A 15793-nucleotide genomic window follows, 5' to 3' on the forward strand; every position below is an offset into this window, starting at 1 on the left:
ACTCCCTCATTTAAAAGAAGATAAAAAAGAAAGACCAAGAAAGTGAAGCAACTAAGGTAAAGTTAAACCACTGACTTTTCTGATTCCCCAACCATTTCCTTTCATCAGACCAGCGACTATGTGAACTGGGTTATCAAACAGCCACAACCATTTAACGTAACTACCAGTTTTCCCTATGTAAATTATAAACTCCTCAGGAACAGGTACTTTTTTACTTTCTCTCTCTCCTATCAGTACCTAGCAAATATAATAGCTGCATAAAGTATGCGTTTTATATCAGGCTTAATAAAAATCCTCAAGGGCATGAAAAGATGCTGTACACCATTAGTCATTACAGAAATGCAAATTAAACCACAAAGATATCACTACACACTTACTAGAATGGTTTTAAAAAATAGCAAAAAAAAAACCTAAACAAACAACCCCCCCCCCCCCCCCCCCCCGCCACCTGCTCCCTGACACTGCTAAGTAACAACAATGAAGGATGTAGAGCAACTAAGATGCTCATACATTGCTGATCCGAATGTAAAACAGTACAGTCATGTCGGGGAAGAGTCTGGCAGCATCTTACAAAGTTAAACATGTTACTTACCACTCAAAACACTGTATGCAAATACTTGTAGCAGCTTTATTCAGAATCACCAAAAACTAGAAACTCAAGTGTCCATTAGCTGGTGAATGGATGTTCCCATGGTTCATGAGTTTAATCCCCACATAGGGCTCTGCACTGACAGTGTGAAGCCTGCTTGGGATTCTCTCTCTCTCTCTCTCTCTCTCTCTCTCTCTCTCTCTCTCTGTTTCTCTGTCTCTCTCTCTCTCTCTCTCTCTTCCCCTCCCTCTCNCTCTCTGTTTCTCTGTCTCTCTCTTTCTCTCTCTCTCTCCCCCTCCCTCTCAAAATAAATAAACTAAAAGAAAAAAAGGTTTCATTCAAACTCTTCCACTAGATGAGACCTTAAGTTAAGTTACTGAGCTTGTATGGCCTTTGTGTTTTCTAATCTAAAAATGAAGGGGCTATAATACCTAACTACTACATTCTTTCTAGTATTAAATCATATTACTGAACTGTAGAAACATTTTTTTGTGTCTATTTCTTTCTGTGTCTAGTCTGTGTCTGTATGTATGCCATGTTAATGGTAAATAACGTAATAGTAAACAAATGCTACAACACATGTAAATTTAAAATGTTAAAATTAAAGCAATAATATTTCTCAAATGTCTTTTAATAAAAGACTTCATTGTTGGGTATCTAATTTTTCACCAATTCTCTTTCATTACCACAAAGTACTATAAATAAACTTAATGTAACAAATTACACAATTTCGCATAAACTTAAAATTAAAGGCAATAAAATTAAAACACCTTATCATGATCTCATGATTCGTGAGATCAAGCCCCACACTGGGCTCTTAGCTGACAGCACAGAGGCTGTTTGGGATTCTCTCCTCCCCTTCCCTCTACCCTTCCCCCATACTCCCTCTTGCTCTCAAAATAAATAAATAAACTTAAAAAACTTAAAACACCTAAACACATAAAAGGGAAGACATTTTACATCAATAAAGTGGAATAAATGTATATAAATTAAGTTTATTTATATTTAGTAAAGCAATACTTATCTTTTCAGGGATGAGTCAAACAAAAATTCTGCTTTTTAATGCAACCTACAACTGGGGCTATAATCAAGAGCTCCTTGTGGTTAAATATTAAAGTTTTAATTTTATTTGGAACGTTGGGGATTTCCTTGGGAAGATTTCATTAATCCTCTAATTAAAAACATTCCTTGTGGTGCTCTCAGTTGTGCGGCTGCTACCATGACAGTCACCATGAGAGTCATTATTCTCCAGCACCAGTGCCACCTCTAGTTTGCTGAGCTTCAGCCAATAGGAAAGGGGGGTAAACACTGGAGTTCTCTATACCAGCATCTCTACCAAGTCTAATGCCTGCAAACAGATCAGTGCTAAAGCACTCAGGAAGCAACCAACTACAAAAGTCACTCACAAGAATGTGTCTTATGCGAAGAAACCACATCGTTATAAGCCTTGTACTGTCAGTAAAAATCAGAAGTACACTGAACTTCTCACATGCAAACTTCCCTTCCAGCATCAAGTGTGAGAAACTGTTCAGGACTTCAAAACAGATCCATACTGCCAGAGTGCAGCTCCTAGCACTTTTCTGAAGGCAAATGAAACCTATCTATTTAGCATATTTGAAGACACCTACCTGTGTATTACATAAAAATGTAACAATTATGCCAAAAGATATTCTCCCAGCACAACTCAGATGTGGGAACTGCACTTAGGATGTATTATGACGGGAAATACTGCATTCTTAAAAAACAAAAAAGTACCTAGTTAAATGACTGCAAATGAAAAAACAAAAACAAAAGAATAAGGTATTAGCAAATTCCTCTTTATTTTCATTTGTTTGTAGATTTTTAATACTAATGCAGGGACAGAATACATTCACACAAGTAAAAAATGTTTCAGTGAACAAGTTTCAGGAATTAAACCGTCTAACAATTATAAACAAACCTGTTAACTTTTTGGGAACAATTTTTTCCTGCCACCTAATGAGTACACAATAAAAAATCTAAACTCCTGATAGGCATACCGAGCCTTCAGCATTTTAAGACACAACTTTCCAGAACCATCTTCTCCTACTGAACCCCAGACAACCTATGCATCTACACTAAACTTTTTCTCACTTCCATAAAATGCATTACAAACTTTGGTGCTTTAAACCCTATTCCTTCTAACTAAATTAAGTGGGCTAGCATCTAGAACTAGGTCAGTTTCCTTATTTATCTTTGAATCTGACTCCTAGTAGCTACTAACTCAGTGCTTAACTGAATGAATACATTCTGCATAAATCTACACAAAGAAAAAGGATATTTATGGTTAAGTAAAAATAGCTAAGTATCACTTGAAGCAAGAAAGGTATTTATAACCAGACTACAATGCTTTGATTATACTAGAAAATTTCACTTAAGTCATAAATGAGGTAGGTTCATGGTCTTTCTTAATCTAAACCTATAATCTTAACAAAGGTACTAGATTCACTGTATAAAGATTTAAATTCCAAACTTTTTCTTAATTATGTCACTTATGTTTCTTAATTATGCCCTTAATTTTTCTCTACTGGAAAGTCACTGGATTTACAGAATACAAGCATGTTTTGCTGATATTTGAAAGACTGCAAGTCTCACAGTCAACTACACAGGATCAAATCTAGAGCACAAGCATACAATTGACAGAACAGTCTCTTGCATCCATGTCAACTGGTACTACTCTAGAGTTACAGAAAATCAGAATTATCAAACACATAAAGTTCTTTCAGAAGCCAATTATTCTTTTCTTTTAATGTTCATTATTTATTTTGAAAGAGGGAAAGAGCATGAGCAGGGGAGGGGCAGAGAGAAAAGGAGAATGAGAATCCCAAGCAGACTCCCGCTGCCAGCACAGAGCTCAATGTGGGGCTCACACTCACGAACCATGGGATCATGACCTGAGCCGAAATCAAGAGTTGGATGCTTAAGCCACTGAGCTACCCAGGCACCCCAGAAAAAAAAACTATTCTTAACGTGGATCCTGCTTTAAAATAACATTTCACACTAAATCTTACAAAGCACTATTTGTTAATCTAAGGTTTCCTAACAAATATCTACACATACTGAACTCATTTCTGTCAGAACCTCGTTAGACTCAAAAATTTATTTTTAGTATTTGTACTGCGTTACGTGTTCCAGTTCTCAAAACAGTAAGAATAGCAATATGTTTATGTCAGCAATATTTCAGGATATTAAAAAACCTGTTAAATCAAATAATCAATTAAGATTTGTACAAACATATAAAGATATTTAGCTGACAGGTCATAATCAGAACTGTAACTATAATGACTAGCACATTTAATAACTAAAATACAACTTCATTTAATCAATAACTATTTATTGGACAACAATAAATGTGCTGGCCCCTAGAAAGAATATAGGATGAAGGCAATAACATAAAGAAGGTACTAACAGTAATGATAGCTACTGAACATTTATAGAGTGCTTATTATATGCAAGACACTTTACATGTATTAACTCGTCATGTTCCCAACAACCCTAGGAGGTAGTCATTCATGTTCTCATTTAACTAAGGTACCAAGAGGTTAAGTAACTTGCCCAAGGTCACAAAGCTTAGTATTTAAACCTGGGCACTCTGGCTCTCATGTCCTGACTTAGAAGAGTTTCTAATCTAATAAAGGTATTAACAGAGTAACATGTAACTTATAATAAAGGGGTAAAGTTTTTCAAATGCCAAAAGATACAGTACAATGCGTTTCAGGGTTAGGGAAATGCAATCAGGTTAAAAGAGGAGAATCAGGAATGGTTTCTTGTAGGAAGGAAGAGGGGCTAGATTTTGCTAGAAGGATAAAATTTTATTTATTTTTTTAATNGCCACCCAGGCGCCCCTAGAAGGATAAAATTTTAAAAGCATGTTTTTAAAAAAACATCAAAATTCAAGACATGTATCTCAGAAATTTTCATAAAAACAGTAATCTCTCAACCGTGGACTCTAGCAACAGTTCTATGTAAATTAAAATATTCGTATCCATGGCTACTTTATGTATGCATGGTTCAGTTTGGTTCTATTAAACAAAAGAATATAGCAGTTATTATTGCTTCCCCACCTAGAGATAAAGTAAAAGGGAAGTATGCAGTAAGACAGAAAGGAGACTTCTGTTTACCTACACTACACTTATATCCACCCCTTCTTCCACTACACAAATACCAAATAATGCTCAGGAGAAAGGTGTGCTCTTTAAGAATCCTGATATGGGGGATTACATCATTTTTGCTAATCATTTGCCATCACTGCCAGTCACAATCATTTTGCCTCAAATACTGTACAATGGAGAATGTTTGTACAAAATTAGGTTTTAAGCAAAGAGTATTTGGACAAAACACTTTAAAATCTGTGTAATAAACCTCATCAAAAAAAAAAAAAAACGGGGTGCCTGGGTGACTCAGTCAGTTAAGTGTCTGATTTCAGTTCAGGTCATGATCTCATGGTTTGTGGTTCAAGCTCCACATCAGGCTCTGTGCTAACAGCTTAGAGTCTAGAGCGTGTTTTGAATTCTGTGTCTCTCTCTCTGTCCCTCCTTCACTCACACTCTCTCTCTCAAAATAAATTAACATTTTTTAAAAAAATGAATCAATTTTAAAAGTAGATGTCTTCTGGAAACTTAATTAATAATAGATATTTAAGTATACATTTAATGCTATGTTTTTCACAGCCACCTATTTTCAACAGAATTTTTTCTTTCCAAGTTGGGTTACCATGGTACTCTAGTACCCCGGAAATATACTGATCCTCTCCCTTCCATTGCAGCAAAAAATTACAGTACCTCAATACTAAGATGCAAAAAGTTTATGTGACTAATCAAAAAAAAAAAAAAGAGGCAATCCTAAGAAAGTACTTAAATAGTTTTCATGTAAAATCAAAGTTTACCCATTTAAAACTCCCTAGAAACCAAATGATAAAAAAAAGTACTTCATACTATTCACTCTGGGCAAGGGCACAGAACTGAAACATTAAAGCATAACTAACAACAGCAACTAATGTAATCAAATGTGGCTAAAACAAAACCAGCCTGGGGTAGAAGATAAAACCATTAAATTAGGAATTTCTGGTTAAAGAGGATAGACTGACTGACTGCATATAAGCATTTAGCTCTGCAGCTTCCCAAGATATTGCTAAAACAACAGTAAAGAAATTTTTAAAGAGCATAAACCTGTAAAAAATCAGAAACATGTTTTTTGAAACCAGAAAGCAGATCAAATGGTAATGACTATTACATCTGAAGAGGCTGAATTCTACATTAGCTTAGAAGAAAACCAGACACCTGGCTTATATCATATTTACATTTATACCAAAAGACCCCCTAGACTCCCAGAAGAAGTGACTGTTTCCAGGATTGAGGCAGAGAGAACATACCATGAGCTGAAGCTCATGGTGCCAGAAAGTAAGTAACGTGCTCAAAAAGCAAGGATGAACACATAGATGCCAACCAGAAAGGTGTTTCCTGGCCAAGACTGGAACAGCTTAAAAAACAAAGCAAATAATAATATTGGTTTATAACTGAAAGAATAAAATATATATCCAGAAGTCTATATTGATACAAATATATAAGTAAATATATGGAGAATAAGGGATAACTCTTCTTCACAGAAGAATTCCAGAGAATAAACAGAAATAAAGAAGAAAATAGAAAATCGCTATTAGAATGCACCAGTAATAAGATCCATAGAAGGATGGTAAAAATTAGTGGGCAGAAGTCCAAGCAGAAACAAGACAACTGCATAGTCCCAAAGTATTTAATAATTACTAAGGAGGAAAATAGTAACTTTACAGTGGAGAAACCACCATACCCAAGTGAACAAGGTTAACCCATCACTAGCAGTATATCACATTACCCCAGACCTTCTGTATGATGTACTGAGGATACATCACATCTCTAATATCCCTCTCTTTAATTCCTAACTCATGAGAGGTCATAAATCATGAGAAAATGTCAGACAAACCCAAATTAAGGGCCATTATACAAAATAACTGTTCAAAAGTGTCAAGGTCAATGAAAGAGAAGGAAAGGGTAAGGATTGCCACAGATAAAAGGAAACTAAGGAGACAAGACAAATGAATGCAGCATAGGATGCTGAATCTGGATACTGGAACAAAAAAAGACCATTAGTGGGGAATCTCGTAAAATCTGGTTAATTTCTTACTTTTGGTAAATGTTTATAGTTATATAAGATGTTAACATGAGGAGAAGCTCGATGAAATATGAGAATTCTCCATTCTTTTTCCAACTCTTCTACAAAAAAAAAAAAATTTTAAGGGAAATGGGTAGGGGGGACCCTAAAGGCAGAGAAGGGGGCAGTTTCAGACACCGTGGGAATAAGGGTTGGGTCCAAACTAAAAGAATAGGTTGACATTAAAGAGGGGTCTGAGAACCCCCAGACCCCTCTTCCACTCCTTGACCCTCCCTGGCAAAAGGCTAAATGAGCTCTGAGAGCATGAAACAGGGTACCTCTGCGCTAGAAGATGCCAGGTTCAAATGAATGTGAGGAATGGCATACTGAAAACTGGAGAACAAATGAAAATGTATTTACATTCTTAATGATTTTCCTACTTCGCTCTCAAGCTTGTTCTCTCCAGGCTTAAGATCAGAAATTTTTCTGGGAAATCAGTCCAGCACAAGAGAAAAGATGTGTCATTGCAAAATTATTCAACCATATACCTCCACAGGGGAAACCAAAATCACCCACTTGTAGAACTTTTTAAGGCACCTCTTTTAAGGGGTGACTTGGAAGGAACACCAGTCATATGAAAGACAAAGGCCAAGCAAATAAACACAAAAAGGAAATCTGGAGTGAAGGGGAAATATACAGAGAAGAAAACTATACTAATTTCCTAACAGAGATAAGAGAAGTATTGCATCCACAAGTCAGAAACGGAATATTTAAATTTTTTTCAGGAAAAAAGAGAGTGCTTGGAAATTATAAATATGGCAGAAATAAAACCTTAGTAGAAGAACTGTAAGATAAAAATTGAGAAAAACTTCCCAGAAAGCAGGGGGAAAAGAAATGGAAAACAGATGGAAAAAAATGATGAACACAGACAAGGAAATTAGAGAAAGCAGTCGGTAGGCCCAACAACTAAACAACAGGAGCTCAAGAGAGAGAACAGAAAAAACTAAGGGGGGAAATGAAAAAATATATATTTAAGGAAATTTCCCAGAACTGATAAAATACATTTCTGAACGAATAAGACTACCCTGAACTCAACAGACATGGATTATAAAAGACCCATACATATTCTTGCACATAATACAAGAATTCCAGGACCCTAGGGAAAAACATTCTCTAAGCTTCCAGGAAGGAAAAAAAAGTTTCAAAATAGTGGGAAAGAATCTTCTAGGCATCTGATGCCTCAACAGCAATGCTGAAAAAAAGAAAACAGTGGAGCAATGTTTGCAAAATTCTGAGAGAAAATTATTCCTAACCAAGAATTCTCTGCCCAGCCAAACTATCTGTAAAGCAAGAGGAAAGAAACATTTTCAGACATGTGAGGTCTGGAAAAAATTATATCTCATCCAGAGAACTACTAAAAGTGCTCTTCCAAAATGAGAAAACAAAGAAAGAAGACATCAGATACAGAACCAGGAGCCCCAACACAAGACTAAGATGATAGTAAAGGTGAATCTAAGACAACAGCTGCAATTCAAGAGAATGTAAATAAAAAATCAGTAGGTTTGAACATAATAAGAGGAGACTTACACACTTGCGAGAGAGTTTGGACTAAATCACAGCTTCTCAACAGTGTCACTACTGACACTTTGGGCCACATAACTCTTTGTCGAGGATGTCCTGGGCAGTGCATTATGGTGTTTGGCATCACAGCTGGCTTCCACTACTAGATATCAGTAGCACACTCCCTGCCCTCCTGCCACCCACCCAACACTGCCAAATATCCACTGGGTTGCCCCCTGTTGAGAACCCCTTGGCTAAATTAAGTACACAGAAAACGAAACAAAAGCAAATTAAAAAAAAAAAAAATTAACTCTGGGAAAAGAAGATGTACAAGAAAGGAAAATAATCACAGTAAGCTACTAGGCTCAGCTATGAACAGCTTATAGTCACACTGCTACAAACTTTGAGTACATTACCAAACTACTTGCAATATGACAATACTGGGAAGATTAAGCAGGACTGAGACATGTGTCTCTGAGTGGCTGGGGATAGCAGTAAACTGTATCTTCCACCGTAAGAAGTCAGTAGATAAGGCCTTCAACTGAAAAATCAAGAAGGAACACTGCAAGCATGCTATTTTGAGATATGGAGATAAACAAAATGAGTTGAAAGTGGTTGTCTTTGAAGAGCCTGAAATAAAAGGGAAGGGAGGATTCGCAAAGGACTATGTTTTGTCAATAATATTGCAGAACTATTAAACTCTTTTCAATATGTGCATGTACAACTTTGATAAAAATTAAACTTAAAAAAAAATCATCTGAAGCTGGATTATGAAGTTACTTTCACTGGTGAAGGCCATGAATGCTGACTTAGAACCAAACAACTTTACAACTTTGAGCAAGGTCCTCAACCTCTTTAAGCCTTACCTTCTTCATCTATAAGATACTGAAAAGTAATAGCGGCCTTGGAGGGCAATTACATAGGAATTAAATAAGGTAACGTATGTAAACTGTTTAGCATGGTGTTGGGCACACAGTTTATAAACAGTACCTATTATTCAACTGGCAATCAAAGGGTAGTAACTATAAACTTTTAAAGTAAGTAAATCATAAACACACCTGTTTTAGAAACTAACTCTGACAGTTGTGGAGAGGATGGCTTAGGAAAGAGAAGAGCCTATACAGGTCAGAGAGCATTCAGCAGGAATACATTTGAATGGGAAAACGGAGGCAGAGCCACAAAGTGAAAAGTAAGGATACAAGAGATATTTTCCAAGTGATGAACTAATTTAAATGAGAAAAAGGAAAAAGGAGTCAAAAAAATCTCCCAACTTAAGCAAATACATGGATGCTTACAACACTAACTGAACACAACAGGAAAGAATTATATTGAGAGGAGAACATGAGGAAAGAGAGAGAGAAATGATCTTGATAGTGCCTGCATTTAATTTGTGGGTTATAAGAGTACAATCAACTAGAGATAGAGTATGCAGGTGGAAATCTGAATCTAGAAGAAGAGAGGTCAGGACTGGAGACAGAAATGGGTATATTACAATCAAAGGCTGAAGCCATGCAAGTGGATTAGATTACTCTGCAGCATAAATACAAAGCAAGAAGAGAGATAAAAGATAAAAACCATCAGCATAAAAAACAACAATATAACATAATAACAATAATTTGCTCAAAAACTACAATTAGACCATCTAAATTTTTTTAGTAATATACATGCCCAGTGTTGAAATATGTAAAGAAAATCTAACTACAGCTCAATAATCCAGTATCCAAGAACAATAATTATTACTATTTTAGAGTATTCCTTCTAATCTTTCAATGTGCACAACCCTTAAGTTGTCCATTTTTTCCTTGACAAATTTGGAATCACATACAACTGCATTCAGCTTTTTTGCTTTATCAAGTGAGCATTTCCAATAGTATCTGAAATATTAATGATTTTTATTAAACACTCCAATTTATGTAAACCACAGATGAGTGTTACATGACATAATTGCCATACTGCCTCTTACTGGTAAAGGAGAGTCAATATTCCAAATATTTTTTTTAAGGCTAATTTTTAAAGAATGATTAAAACCAAGAAAAATCACTGGAGCATAATTTAATTTATATAATTTAATTAGGAAACATAAAAGTAAAAGAATATTCATATGACATGGACCATAATAAAAATTGATGGATTTTATTAAAAACCAGTTAATAGAGGGGCACTTGGGTGGCTCAGTCAGTTAAGTGTCCAACTCTTTGTTTCAGCTCAAGTCATCATCTCATGGTTTGTGAGTTCGAGCCCAGCACTGGGTTCTGTGCTGACAGTGCAGCACCTGTTTGGGATTCTTTCTCTCTCTCCCTCTCTTTCCCTCTTTCTCTTCTCCTTCTGTGTGTTCACCCTCTCTCTGTCTCTCTCTGTCTCTCTCTCTCAAAAATAAATAAATAAACTTAAAAGAAAAACAGATAACAGAGATAAAAAAAAATAAGTTGTTTTAATGTTTTGAGAGTTCTCGGGGCTCCTGAGTGGTTCAGTAAGTTAAGCGTCCGACTTTGGCTCAAGTCATGATCTCACTGCTCATGGGTTCAAGCTCGGCATCTAGTGCTAAGAGCTCGCAGGTCAGAGCCTGGAGCATGCTTCAGATTCTGTCTCTCTCTCTGTCCCTCCCCGGCTCAAGCTCTATCTCTCTCTCTCTCTCTCTCTCTCTCTGCATGCTTCAGATTCTGTCTCTCTCTCTGTCCCTCCCCGGCTCAAGCTCTATCTCTCTCTCTCTCTCTCTCTCTCTCTCTCTCTCTCTCAAAAGTAAATAAAAACATTTTTAAAAATAAGGTTTTGGGAGTTCTCAATATCAATGGTCTTCATATAATTGTGAGGTCATTGTGAAGCTCAAAGGAGTTAATATATGCAAAGCACACATAACAGTATAAGACATACAATAAATGCTTAAGAAATATTGGTCATTACCAATTAGTTCCATGTAGAAGCAATATTTACTGCAGGGAAAAGAGGCAGGAAGAAATGCACTGAGATATGAAACTAAATACTCTTTTGTCTTTTCTTTCATTTTTCCATCTTCTCTACATTTATACACTCTGGACATCACATTAAGTACTATGGTTAAACCATTAATAAACATGTACCTTATCCTTAATTATACTATAAGACACTTGAGGGAAGAATGAATCTCTCCTATTTCCTCTAAACATTCCTTACATGTCAGAGTACAGTAATATGCACAATGAGGATTCAATAAATATTAGTGTCACAAATCCTTAGAAAAAAGTGAGAGTAATAAAAACAACAAAGCAATAAATAAAAATTAGTATGACAGTAAAACCAAGAGATCTGAAAGCCAATATTAATACAATTCAAAGACATAGAATAGAATGAGAAAGTGAGGTGAGAAGCTTTATTGTTAACCACAAAGAACAGACCACACTCTCTCTCTCTTCTCTAGGTACAACAATTTAGGAGGAATACTAAAACACTGGACTGTGTCTAAAAGAGCAACTGAGAAACAGTTAAAGAACTGAGGACACTCACTGCAGAACAGAGAGGAATAGCCTTCCTACTCCCCTCTCACATCTTCAACAATGAGAAAAAGCTATCCTATGGGAAATGATTTAGGATTTCTCTGTTATCCAAAGGCAATTATCAAAAAATGGCAGGTATGGAGGTCTAGATTTCTCTCAACTCAAAAACCTGAAGTAACAGATCTTTTCTAAGGCAAAGATGTTATCGGAGATAACTCATCGAAAGCGTTCAAGCAAAGGTTAGAAAACAGCTTGCCAACGGCTCTGCAGAAAACATCCAAGTAGGAGATAATTGGTTAGAATTCTAGGTTTCTTTACAACACTGTCACTATGTCAATGAGTATTACTGCATATACGCTCCAGAAACATTACTGACCTAAACCTATAACGCATACAAAAACAAGAAACTGAGAAACACACACAAAGTTCTCTGTTGCCAACACATTCATAACAAGTAATATATAAAATGTATATTACAGTTTGAGACCATAATAGATGTCACCAAGCCCTATTTATTAGTTGCCAAATGAATTCTAAGTCATATGTAAAGGTCTTCTAAGGAGGAGAAATCACTAAGGTTAAAATGGTCATAAAAAGATTTATAGAGTAAATGAGCTATGGGTAATTAAGGGAAAATGTATATGAAAATTCTGAACAAAGAACTAGCAAAGAGGGGATAGTACAGATAGAAGTAAAAAGCAAGTTACAGAGAAACCCGTTTGGCTGCATTAAAAACTTGTTTCATGGGAGAAGAGATAAGCTGAAAAGGAAGATTGTGGCCAGAATCAACTGTACTGGGCCTTGAATACCAAGCTAAGTAATTTCAAATTTATCCTGTAGACAGCAACTACAGCAACTACTCAACTTTGCTCTAGCCACAGACAACAGTAAATAAACGGCATGGCTGTCTTCCAATAAAATTTTATTTATAAATACTAAATTTGAATTTCATATATTTGCATGTGTCACAAATTATTCTATTTATATTATACAGTAACAGTCATACAAAAACAGGCTACGGGCTGGATTTGGCCCATGGGGTTTACCAATACCTGTACTACAAGCTGCCTTCTTTGGAGTTTTCTAAGATACATTTGTCCTTGAGCTTCAGGGATGAGAATAATAAATTATTCATTCAACAACTACACACATGCATGAATGCACACACCCAATGAAGATCTAAATCTAGTAGAGGTAAGAGGTTCCACCTACAAAGGTCCTAAAACAAAACAAAACAAACAAAAAACAACAAAACCCTCTAGATTGTTGATTATAAGCCATTAGAACTAAAGCAATTTTTAATTTTGCAATTTATTTTTACACAGTAAATGTACTTAGTTACACACTACTCTTCCAGACCCTCCAGGTTACATGGGGGGATCTATAAACTAGAATATAATCAAGGAATAGTAAAGGGATGTGAGTTCTAGTCCTTACCCTATCATTTACTCATGAGATCCTGAACAAGTCACTTTCAATCCTCTGGCCCTAATCTCCTCATCTCTAAAGTGAAGGGATGCAAGTTACTAGATGATCACTATACTCTCCCTCAGCTTTAGAACTGTATAATTCTAGTCCTACTACAAACACCAGACAGGAGATGACAAAGACAGAAGTGATCATTAAGGACACAGAAAAGGCAATGACTAAATGAGCAGGCAGATAAGACAAAAAAGGTAGGAAAAAAGACCAAAAAAGTACAGTATCACCAAAAGCAAAGGCAACAGAAAACCTAAGGAAGAGAAGTAAGTAAGAAGAATTCAGGAAGAGTATGGCCAACAAAAAAGAACTAGGTAGCTAGCTCAAAAAGGCAAGAACTTCAAGCGACAGTTTTAAGACTTCAGACTACTGTGCAAGCTTCCAGGAATCATGCGAAGAGCCATGGAAAAAGAACAGCCTGAAGATGAATCTAGAGGATGGGGGTTGGGGGAAAGGCATATGTTCCAAAAAATAGAGGAGAAGAAGAAAAAAGTTGGCAATGTGCTTGAAGCTTCAGGTGAACGAGTCAGTCTTAAAGGAGAGGGAATTAAAATCCAAACTTTGGTGAAAGCAGCATTACAGTATCAGTTTTTACACAACTGATATTTTCCTGAGAAGCTATATATCCATATCATGTTTTTTTTATATAGCAATTAGGGAAATAAATATGATGTTGCATTTTCTTAAGGATTCACCTATATTGTATTTCTCTAATGGTCAAAAAATTAAGGGGCGCCTGGGTGTTCAGTCGGTTAAGCATCCGACTTTGGCTCAAGTCATGATCTCACGGTTCATGGGTTCGAGCCCCGCGTCGGGCTCTGTGCTGACAGCTAGCTCAGAGCCTGGAGCCTGCTTCAGATTCTGTGTCTCCCTCTCTCTCTGACCCTCCCCCGCTCATGCCGTCTCTCTCTCAGAAATAAATAAAAAACATTTAAAAAAATTTTTTTAATTAAGAACTTTGGTTTTTGTAAGAATGAAAACCAGCAGTATGTAGCTCTAAAAAAAATGCATGTTATATCTTTCTTATAGCAACTATCACTTCCATCTTCACATATGAGTTACTTAGGTAATAAAGTACCTCTGCCCTAAATGAAGCTCAAGGAACATTACCAGTGTTCTCCTCTTAGTAGCTCTGAAAGCTCCCATGGCAAGAATTCTGATTAATTTATCTGCTTATCCACTTTGCACAGAGTTGGTGACGGTCGGATGAAAAATACTGACACATGATAACTGAGTTTTTAAAAAACTGTCCTTGCAAAACAATATCATCTGATAAAGTTAGAAAAATATTTTATCATAGATAAATAACTCTAATACCACTTTTGCAGTGTCAGAGCTTGCTTAAGTAGCAACAGATCGCTACAAAACAACTAAAAAAGCAAAACTAATTAAGAATTTTTAATGAACATCATTTATCAAAATTCTACACAGCTCATTTCAACGGGACACTGCCTCTCTATTTAAGGTATATGAGAAATAAAAATCCAAAGCATTAGCCCGATGATCAACCAGTTAAAAATACACATTTGGATAGGCTGAAGATATTTATAAAGCCAACAGAGATACTATTAATATGTTGAAATTCACTGGCCAGTGCTGGATTCTACCATTAATCTTCTACTACTATTCAAGAGAAGCCAAGGAGTCAAGGCTTCTCATATCACTTGCTTTTAAGAATTCAAGAAGTCACCCAAACCAGCATACACAACCCAACTACAAAAAGTAGTTCAGCTCTCCATATGGTAATGTTTAGCTATCTCTTACCTTTACGTGAAAGTCACGTTAACTTTTTTCAACGATCTTCAATAGGCCCTCATTTAGGCAGGCCACAACCGTATTTACCGAGTAACAGGAGTTCAAAAAAGTCGTAACAGTTAACTCTGCCCTCCCACAGATCTCAAGTTGGGTGTAGATTTCACAAGCCCTGAGAGCTACACACTGCCACTGTCAAAACCAGAAGAAGCACCGTCACCCTGTCGTGCCCATTAGCAACTGTTACAGAATTTTTTCTTTGAAATTATCCTGGCTCAACATGTTAAGTAAGTACCTAAAAGGCCACTTTCTCCCCTAAAGCTGGACCAGATTCCTTCCAGTCCGCTCCTTTATTCGTCCAGCCCGACAAACGCGAGACAGGAGGTCTCGACTCCCCCGACCCCCTAGATCCAGTCAGGGCTCCCAACTGCTCGCCGCACCCACCGTACGGCCCCCACCGCACAACTCCTCCTCCCCTCACCGCCAGGCCCGCACAGGAGCTGGGCCCGCAGCCGACCCCTCGCCCGGGCCTGCGCTGCGTCGAGCGGACGCAGGCCTCGGGCCTAGCCTCCTCCGCTGGCCCCTCACCTCTTTCGGGACCAGTTGGTTCTCCTCGCCGGGCACCATGGCTCAGACTCCGGCCGCTCCTCTCTGCCCTGCCGGGGGAGGGGGCAGGGTGGTGGCGGCTCTCTTAACTCAGGAGAGGATGGCAGCGGCAGTCATGCTCGCCACCGTCTGCGTTCCGGCAACCGCGGAGGCCTCCGCCTGGGCCTCAGACACCAGCGCGCAGACACCGACC

General features: G+C 37.2%; 1 protein-coding gene across 4 annotated transcripts in view; it reads right to left on the minus strand.

Annotated features, from left to right (window-relative positions):
- USP47 (ubiquitin specific peptidase 47) overlaps positions 1-15787 on the minus strand; it is a 111534-nt gene extending 95747 nt beyond the window's left edge. For all 4 annotated transcript variants that reach the window (XM_077761193.1, XM_077761191.1, XM_077761192.1 and 1 more), the window contains exon 1: positions 15583-15787. In XM_077761193.1, coding sequence (XP_077617319.1) covers positions 15583-15621 — 39 coding nt within the window. In that variant the 5' untranslated portion in view covers positions 15622-15787. The remainder of the gene's footprint in view (positions 1-15582) is intronic.
- Between the last annotated feature and the right edge of the window lie 6 nt (positions 15788-15793).

Source organism: Crocuta crocuta, unplaced genomic scaffold, assembly GCF_008692635.1.
Source record: "Crocuta crocuta isolate KB4526 unplaced genomic scaffold, BGI_CrCroc_1.0 scaffold233, whole genome shotgun sequence".
Lineage (NCBI taxonomy): Eukaryota > Metazoa > Chordata > Mammalia > Carnivora > Hyaenidae > Crocuta > Crocuta crocuta.